The sequence below is a fragment of the Rosa chinensis genome, chromosome 2 (genome assembly GCF_002994745.2).
Source record: "Rosa chinensis cultivar Old Blush chromosome 2, RchiOBHm-V2, whole genome shotgun sequence".
Taxonomy (NCBI): Eukaryota; Viridiplantae; Streptophyta; class Magnoliopsida; order Rosales; family Rosaceae; genus Rosa; species Rosa chinensis.
The window spans coordinates 14,506,316-14,516,294 of record NC_037089.1 but is presented as its reverse complement, the minus strand read 5'-3'; the positions used below and the strand labels follow the sequence as shown (position 1 = coordinate 14,516,294).

The 9,979-nt window shown below is 38.0% G+C and overlaps 2 protein-coding genes and 1 pseudogene across 2 annotated transcripts; 1 reads left to right on the top strand and 2 right to left on the bottom strand.

Moving 5' to 3' along the window:
• The first annotated feature begins 920 nt into the window (after positions 1-920).
• LOC112183742 lies at positions 921-2,597 on the top strand (annotated as a pseudogene).
• A 2,719-nt stretch (positions 2,598-5,316) lies between these two features.
• LOC112188901 (lysM domain receptor-like kinase 4) lies at positions 5,317-7,676 on the bottom strand. The gene has a single exon (XM_024328130.2). The coding sequence runs from the start codon at positions 7,464-7,466 to the stop codon at positions 5,421-5,423; it is 2,046 nt and encodes a 681-aa protein (XP_024183898.1). The 5' UTR covers positions 7,467-7,676; the 3' UTR covers positions 5,317-5,420.
• Positions 7,677-8,045: 369 nt separating this feature from the next.
• Positions 8,046-9,654, bottom strand: LOC112188902 (cold-regulated 413 plasma membrane protein 4). Its single transcript, XM_024328131.2, has 4 exons — positions 9,451-9,654; positions 8,701-8,808; positions 8,549-8,619; positions 8,046-8,453 (listed from the first exon to the last, which is right to left on the bottom strand). Exons 1-4 carry the CDS (start codon positions 9,546-9,548, stop codon positions 8,206-8,208), a joined length of 525 nt encoding a protein of 174 aa, XP_024183899.1. The 5' UTR covers positions 9,549-9,654; the 3' UTR covers positions 8,046-8,205.
• Positions 9,655-9,979: the final 325 nt, after the last annotated feature.

Genomic DNA, 9,979 nt, shown 5'->3' with positions numbered 1-9,979 from the left:
AGTGACAGTAGGTTTTGTGACATTGCCGGAAATCTCACCAGTGTAACTTTTGTTAGTGACAGTTTTTAGCAAATACATGAAGACAAAAATCTTGTCTCTCACGCATTGTTTGGCACCTCTATGCTTGTAGTAGTTTAAATATGTGTTCTCATTTGATATCAATCATCCACTTCAATCAAGCAAATTCCATTTCTATTCAATGTTAACTAGCTCATTAACGGCACGTAAAGGTGGCAACTTGGAGTTATGTGATTTCTAGAAAATTGATTAATTGTAGATTGATTTTTGAAGTGTAATTTTGTATACGAGATGGAGATATTTTGTATATAATAAACCGTTACTGTGAAAATAATTCATGCATTTATTAACATATATAGATATCGGAATGGGTGTGATAAGTTCCACCTCATTATTAGAAATCAATTCCTGAATAATCCTTAATTTGATAACCAATGAGGGTATGAGTTTAAGAATGATTCCCATATCGGTTCTTTTCTTCTCCTATTTTAGTTGTCTCCGATTCAAGACTTATTCCGTTCAAGTTGTCTCCGATTCATGATTTTTTCCATTTCAAATAAGAAAACTTGTCATTAATTTTAATGAAAATTGTATTACCATCAAGAAAAATTACTGATAAATATATGTAAGAAAAATTAAGTGATCAAATTTTATCGAAAACTCATTATTATTATTTTTAATAAAAAATACGGAATATTCATAGGTAAAAGTAAAACCAACAAAAATTCGTCACAAAACATTGAAGAAGAGTTTGTTGGCAAATAATGTGACGTGATCATATTAGAGGTTATATGTAGTAGTAGGAGGGTAGTCGCATACCATCAACTACCCTTACACTAGATATGTTTGAGTGCCACAACTTCAATTCAGTTGTTACTTCCGCTTAATGTCTGGAGATCCCAATCTCGCAATCCACACCGGGGTCAATAATTTTTTCGCTACTCACAGTAATGCACACCACCTGTTCGACGTATTGACATGCATTTCAAGCAACTCTCCCGTGGCCTAAACCTCATCAAAACCCTCACCCATCACCAGACTCGCCCCTACGCTAGCCACCCATTTCCCAACAAGCTCTCCCACTACCTCTACCGCGCCAAACTCATCGATTCCATTCGTCTCAAGCTCCGCAGCAGTGCCCCAAACTCTCTTGCTCCTTTAGCAAATGACAGACTCCTGGATTCTTTTGTGGTCACTCAAGCCCTCCGCTCTGCTCCCTCCGCTGACTCTGCACTCTTGCTTAATGAAATGCTTGAGTCCAACCCCGACTTCATGCATACCCAGAACACGGTTCATGCGTTGGCTACGGTTCTGGCCAAGTCCGAAAGAGCCGGGGAGCTCAAGTACCTCATTGAGGCTGTCAATGCCGGGAGGTTTCGGAACGTTAGGCTGAGTTTTATGAACCTTATGCAGTGGCAAGCTGCTGTTGGGGACGTGGAGGCGGTTCTTCAAGTGTGGGAGGAGTATAGAGGGTCGGCGAAGCGTGTGTGCGCTGAGTCTTATAGCATTGTCATGAGGGTTTATGCGCAAATGGGGAAGGACTGTGAGGCGGTGCGGGTTTTTTCTAGGATGACTGAAGAAGGGGCGCTTCCGAATTGTAGGACTAATACGGTGATGATTGAGCATATGGTGAATTGTGGGAAGTGGAGGTCTGCAATGGAGGTTTTTAAGGTGTTGCCTTTTATGAGGGTGAAGCGCACTTTGAGCCAGTATTTGCTTTTGGTGGAGGCATGCGTTGGTGCAAAAAAGTTTGAGGAAGTTAAGCTTTACTTGAGGAAATGCGGGTTGATGGACTGTTGCCTGGCCGAGCCATGCATTTATCATTGGAACAAATTCAAGAGGCGGGGTTTATTGAGGAGACTGAAGAGTTTCTGAGGGAAATGCTGCCTAATGAGGGAATCAAGAGTATAGGGTATTGTGATGATAGTAGTGATGATGAGGAGGATAGAGATCAGGAGGGTGCTGCTGATGATGATGATGATCATGCTGGCGAAGGTAAAGAGGCTAGTGGGGTTCAGCTAAAACCATGGTTAGACCCGAGATCACTGGCAAATGCGTTGCAAAGTTGGAGCCCTGATGAGGTATCAGCATTAGAGGAGGCAAAATTCGTGTGGACTACTCGGTTAGTATGCAAGATTCTTAGGAGTTTTAAATCAGCAGAAATGGCTTGGAAATTCTTTTGTTGGGTTGCTTGTCAGCCAGGTTTTACCCATGATATTTACACAGTTCAAAGGATGATGACCCTTTTAGCACGCCATGGACATGCTGAATTGGTTGATAAACTTTTATCCAAAGTAAGGATGGAGCAAATGAGATTGCCCTTTTCAACAATCAGGCTGATCATTGACTTTTATGGTATCTCGAAGAATGCTGACGCTGCTCTGAAGGTCTTTCACAATGATAGAAACCTGTGTGGCCCTATGTCAAATTTCAATCTGATGCTTCTGTATTCATCTCTATTACGGACATTGACCAAATGCGGGAGGGATTATGATGCATTGGATGTACTTGAAGAGATGAGCTTGAGAAAGACCATAACGTTAATCTTGTCTTTATGGATGCCATCATCACCTAATTAGACACATAACAAGCGAGGAGGGTACCCTATGATTTTGAGTGGAGAAGAATGACATGCAAAGTTGAAAGCATATAAGATGTTTGATGTGGCAAATGAGTTAGTAGACTTCTGTGCAATTAAGAACGATAAGGAAATTCATTGTATCAGGAGAGCTGTCTCTTACACTACGGTCTGGTTTGATTCGCAAAAAGGAAAGTAATTTCTTTGTCTTTCCCATGAGAAGAGAAATGAAATTTCCGAAGAATTTTCCATTCCGATGTTTGGTAACATAAGGAAAGTTATCCGGAAAGAAAGTATTTCCTTTCATTTTGCATTACAAACGCAAGAAATGAACAACTTTCCTTTCTCGATGCTTACTTTTCATGAACCAAACGAGACCTACTAGTATCTTTAATGATGTTGTTATTCTCATCCTTCACCATATATATGATGAGAAAGTCCATAAAGATATGGAGGTGAAGACACTTGAAGCTACAAAGGAATTGGATGACTTTGAACCATGTTATGATTTGTTATTTTAAAGTGGTGGAAAATTTAGTATTCCTCCTTTAGCTTTTAGTAATGAAGGCTTAATTTCCTATGAGGATGATGTTGTAAACATATGCTCTCTCGGAGAAAAATATAAGCTTCGCTGCTTGAATGTTGGCAACACTTTTTTGATTAATCTAGCTAACTTTTATTGTGCTACATATCGAATTAAGACAAGAAAAGTACTTACATTTCATTTGGGCAGTCATCTCGGTCGTTAAAAACTCATAAGCATTTGGAATAGGAGGTTCTAGGATAGAAGCAATTAGAGTACTTTTCATAGTAAATCATCACTAAAATGATTTTGGATTTCAAAAATGAAATATTCTTTGAACGTTCCATCTCTAAAACTCATCTTCATCGCAAATTATTTCTAAAACTCCAAAATATAAGAAATTGTTTTTGTTATAGTTCTCCTTTTCTACACACTTATCATGTTGTTACGGGAGGATACCACAGATCATCCACATATATAGTGTCCTACTATGTTAGTAAATCATATGACATGCTACACTTATTGCCAAAGATGCAAGTCAAATTATTTTTATCTTTGTCTTATAAAAACAGTCCATCAATTTTTGGATAAAAAATTGTAATAATATATTCACAAACTTTTGTTTGGACTTAACTCTATAGATTTTTTTTTTTTTGGACAAATTAACTCGATCTCTCTAGTAGTTTTTTTGAGAGAGAGGAGTTCATCTTTTATTGAAATATAAAAGTTTAAAGATTACAAACTTCAACTGCTAAAGCAAGTTGTAAAAAAGAGGGTGCTGAAAAATAAAAAACCTCATTTGGAGCTGAGGTACAAGAGGCTGCCATAAGGTGAGCCACCTTATTTGCAGTCCTTTTCGTATGAACAACCTGCATGTTTGGGTTAGCTGCCAAAGGACACCCAAATCATCATATATACGTCCTAGAACTAATGTATTAGGCCCATTCTTCCTGGCCAACTGCTGCTGCACCAAAATAGAATCAGTTTCAATAATAGCTGGCAAGAAGGACTGCTCCACCACAAATTCCACTGCTTGCTTACATGCCACTACCTCTACATGCTCTGGAGAGATTATGCCATGCAATGGCTTCCCACCACCGGCAAGCATAGAACCTTGCCAATCTCTTACAACAAAACCTCCACTTCCTTTCGTAGTTGCATGGTTATAAGAACCATCAACATTAACCTTGAACCATCCAATTGGAAGAGCAAACCACCGAGTCACCCTCACTTCTCTAGGACCAGTTCTACCCAATTTCATGTTATGAAATCTGAAATCCTATAGTCTAGAAACTGTCTAGTAGTTAAACAAAAGTTAAGACATCATTTCTTCAAATTAAGATAGGGTGGTTCTAGTTGGACCTCCAAATTTGCTATTTGGACCTCCTATACTTAGTACACCTCTAATTTACTTTTTAGAATACTTGAAAAGCTAAGTAGACCTCCTTATTTTTACCAAAACACCCTTGAACATAGGATATAATAATCTGTTACTCTACTTTTTATCTCTATCTTCAACCACGAGAATAAGAATGAATCAAAATCACATGATATTGCTCTCTTATGAGTATGTCTCTCCTCCATCAAAATTAATCAGAGGGTTGGTTCTTGATTTTAATATTTTGCTAGAATCCCTTTGAATTTTCCAAAAGAAGGATTTTAAGAGTTTTGGGTTGGAAGATTGAGTAATAACTATATCATAATATTTAGTTAATTTAGTTTAAGAAAATTCAAAATCAGATTGTTTTGAATTTACTTTTATAGTAAATGATGGGTCATGTATAGAAATTATTATTTTTATTTAATTGTTTTAGGTAAATTATAAAACTATATGGCAATATAAGGAAATTCTAGAAAAAGAAAAAAATAATTTAATTGAATGTTATATTTGAGGAGGTAAGAAGAGTAATTTTTTTTTTCTCACTTTGTTCTTATTTGTAATTTTTTCATATGACATAATAATTGAAAAAAATAGGAGATCTAAATATCAAATTTGGAGGCCCAACTAGGTAACAATAATCATTTCTGTTTTGTTTCTCGAAATACTTATAATATTCTAGTCTATTGAATGAATCATTTTAGTAACTTCAAAATCCATGTAGTGATACATTATTCCAAATGTAAAATATTGGTAATGCGTATCTCTGCCCTATTTAACAATTTTTTTTCTAGTAGCAGTTGATAGACACTGTTCCAATGGCCTAAAAAGAGATGTATAATACAAAACTAAACTCAATAATTTGTCACTACAACATGAAAAGAATAGTAGTAGTCGAAATTTTATCTGAGTTGAATGAGATCTTATCCAGTTTCTGTACCATCAAGAACTCCCGCTGAACCTTGGTAGCCTGAGGTGTTGCTTGACAATTCCCAAGTCAGCGAATTACTCATGGTTCTTGAGAGAAACTGCACCATCTCATTCATGTCTGGGCGAGATCCTGGGTTTTTCTTCAAGCAACTATCAATCAACCTGATCACAAAACTAGCAAACTCTTGAGGATAATTCTCTTGCAAAGCAGGATCCATGAACTGCCGCAAACTCTGTCCTCCATCTTCATTGTTAAGCAAAGAGTTCAGTATATCAGACAAGTGCACATTTTGTTCAAAAAGCACCGCAACCTCTTTTCCGGTGAGTAATTCCAACATGAGTGCCCCAAATGCGTAGACATCAAGCTTTGTGGAGATCAAACCATTTTCTAAGTACTCAGGAGCCATGTACCCTATCGTTCCAACAATGTGATTCGTCAAAGAAAAGTGACCGTCTTGCGCACCAGCTGACCTTGCTAGACCAAAATTCGCAATCTTGGCCCTGAAATCACTGTCAAGAAGAATGTTACTGCTCTTTATATCCTTGTGGACATGAGGAGGAGTGGTGAAGCTGTGCAGATAATTAAGCCCTGAGGCCACATCCAACATAATCTGCACTCTTTGTGTCCAACTCAAAATCTTCCCATCATTGTCTTCAAAGTAAATCCAATTACTCAAGGGTCCATTGACAGCGTACTCATATATCAGATACCAATGACCATCATTAAAGCAAACCCCGGAGAGACGAATCAGATTAGAATGGTTGATTTTGTTTAGCAAATTGATTTCTTTGGACACATTCCCATTCATTTTCTTGATTGCAGCCACATCCCCACCAAATATGCCGCGAAAAACAGATCCTTTGATCAAACAACTGGAGCTGAAGTTCTCTGTTGCACTTTGCAGTTCCTCAAATTTGTAAACTTTGAGGGATAGAGCCATGTGAGCTATGTCTCTAGATATAGACTCTAAAAAGTCCTGAGATTCAGAATCTTCATCCCCTATTTTCTGTACTGGTTTCTCAAGCGCCTCAAAGCTTTCCGATACAACAACTGTATCAGTCTTCTTCTTACTTCTTCTGCGGAAGAATGTGAAGAAGATGAGGAAGCCTATTACCAGAACAACACCACCTCCTCCAATAGCCCCAGCGACTACATAAACCCATGTTTTCTTTGAGTTCTTCGAGGCAGCTGGAGGGAAAGCCGGAGGTGATGGCGGTGATGATGAAGGTGGCTCTATGGTTTGTGAACTAGATGGAGGGTTTTTTAAAGGAACTAAGAGTGTGGTGAAGGGATAAATGTTAGGGAATTGCTCTGAAAGCTCATTGGCTTCAAGAGTCCTTCCTGTATCTGCATCAAATCTATCACTAATCTTTGAAACATAATCACCAGTTGTTACTAAGTAACTCATGAGATAATTGATTCCCAAATCAGTTTGGTTCTTAGTGGGACAAGCACATCTAAGGGGAACACTGAGTCTAGTACCAGTATACAAATTCTTTGTGGTGAGATTACTGTTCTGCTGCATCATAGCTTGACAAGTTGAGAGGCCTTGAAATGTATTGTTTCCAATTACTAAAAATGTATCACCATGAACAACAACATGAGATGTGTTTAGCTGATAGTACTGACCTGAGCAAGAACAGGTGACTGGAACAAGCACCAACTGGTTTGTCGCAAATGTTGCGGACTCAGAAACCGAGTTGATTTCTGCAAGCTGAGATGGGTCAGAAGCCAACATATTGGCGATGGAAGAAACAGTGGTGTAAGGAGGCTGTGATCTGAAGGTGAGGTAAGTTTGGCAACTTCTGTTGAAGCCATTGCAGCTGTATCCGAAAAGGGATTTCGACACGTTTGGATTGTAACAATCTGTGAAGGCTTGTCCTTCATAAGGCTGCTGAGCAAGGATCACAGAAATGCAACAAAAATTGGCGAGAATGATGATAGATGATGTGAGAGGAAGGAAACTCATTTTGCTTGATTTGAAAGTGTATGGAGGTTGATCAGCATGGAATGTATTCTGAGGTTGATTGGGTTTCATGAAAAGGACTAATCTAAAAAGGAAGCTATGAAACTTCCTGGTAAGCAAATCATGTTGAATTCATGGCATTATGTAATACAAACAACATTGGCTAGTTGACTTTGTCTTGTTGGTTGGCAAGGTTCCCATCATTAGCGTTCCTTGTATAAAGTATGAGCAGAATGGGATTTGAATAATTGATTTGGTACATCATGGATTGGATTCGTGAAATAAAAGTACGTAATCAGAAAATTTAATTTTTGAGCAGTGCTGATCAAGTTACAATAGATATATTTCTTTATAAGAGTGAGTTTGTTTGAAACGCAACCAATAAATAAGAACTTCTTGGTGACAAGTGACAACATTACGGCGCCCCCTGTTATCGGCAAAGGGTTGGCTGAACTTGAACGAGAACGGTCATCATTTTCACAAGTTATATTAACCTAAGAATTACAGTCTTGTCTTTTTTCACCCCCTGCAAAAGTTACAGCTTATTACAGGCCTAATGGCAATTAGAGTGCCTCATTGAGATTGACAGTCGTCGCAAGATAACTAAATATATGTGGCAATGTTCTCCAGCGAGACAATTGGAAACATATGTTGCATTGTAATTCGATAGTCTAACAATATCAACATGGGGTATAAGTCCTCAAAGAATACATTCTTTGCTGGTAAATAACAGATATTAACATTACTGAGTCCGCACATGCACCAGAAACGATTTAGAATGTACTGATTGTATCAATTTGAACTCTATTTTCTACCAAGTTTCTGAGCACAGATACAAAATTGTAAAGAAGAAGATAAATCCTATACTAAGACAGTATGCAAAGCAATGACAATTGCATCCACAATTACTAAAACAATCACTAAAACCTCCAATTCCTTGAATCGCTGTTATGACAACTAGAACTCCAATAATTAGACAAAAGATGCCACCCACAATACTATCACGCAGTCCATTAGCCACCCAAGTAGGTGTGACCACAAATAGGAGAAAACGAGAAACTGCATATATATATACATAATTATCAGAAAGTGAAAGTCTAACATAGCAATACATTCATATAATAGGAATAAAATGAAAACAAGATAAAAGAAACCTGGAAAAGTTTGCGGAAAGAAGAGGTTTGCAGAAACAGCAAGAAATGAAACCCAATAGCCGAACTGTCCCCTGCATACTTTGATTCGTAAGCTTAGTGGATATGTGGTCATATACATAAAACAGGAAATATAAAAGGAATATAGCAAGCACCTCAGAATTTTAAACAACACTGTCGGGAAGCTTGTAAACAAATACATTACAAGAAAGTTACTTTGCATGCCTGATCTGCACCCTGTTCGGTTCAAGATTAGCAAAATTCTGCATAAAAGTGTAAGATTCACAAAAAGAGTGAAGTCAGAGATGTATCCAAAACAGAAAAACTACATTTGAATATTGAGAACAACTCAAATGCTAGTCTATCTGAAGGTCCTAAAGAAGCAATCAATCAAACTGAGAAGCATAACAGTTTGTAGACAACAAAATTACGCAAAAAGGGATCAAGTGAACAATGTGCAATTCCAACCAACACACTATCATCATTAGCACTTCCAATGAACAATTGAGGATATTGCAACAACAGTAAATTCTGTTATACACACTACAAATCATACGAATTTCACAAAGTAGTATGCCCTCTATGTTTGTTGTACCATTGAATCAGTCAAACTCAATAACTAGTGCTTCAGAGTGTTTGATGCAGTCAGCAGTTCAATTAGTACACTGCACTCAAATCATCATACAGGAAGCTGATCACGAAGACAAGTTCAAATCTCATGATTCAGCCATGCATGGGTCATTCTAACAAGAAACAAGACCTAGCAAATCAACAAAAACCCAACATATTGAACTGAATTTAGCAGTAAAACAAAACTTCATGAGGTGGGCACTAAATTTAACCAGCTAGAAGGCATAAAGTAAAAATAAAAATGAATAATTGGGTAGTGAGTGAGAGTGACTAACAAGGCAAAGATGGTTCCACCCCATTGAAAGCTATCACGAGCTCCACTGGATCCAACTCCTCCTCCTCCTTCAAACCCCATGAACTCAGCAAAACCCATTTCCAGCTTCAGACCCTCCAAGATTTAAACTTTCTTGGCTTTGTGCTTTGTTGAGTGTGCTGTGGATTATTCTATTCCCCAAATTCTGCCAACAGTGTACGAGGTTGGGTCTACAGAAGGACTGGAAGGTCAAGAGTTCGGCTTTCGAGGTCCTTCTTTTGTCACGTGTTATCTTACCTTACCCATGGCCAAACCACACGTGCCGGTCATGCCTGCAAAAGCCATGTTTAACTGTTTTCGCACGGACGAAAGTGAAGTAAATCGAACCCTTTCTCAGTGGGCCTTTTCTCGCGTCCCGTTTTGGGCCTCGTTTTATTTTGATCCAATTCCAAACTCAAATCTTTTGTTCACTCTGCATCATTCCAATTTTACCGTGACGTCTTCGAATGAACCATGTTTTTGTTCATTCTGTCTCTTAGTTTTAACACGAA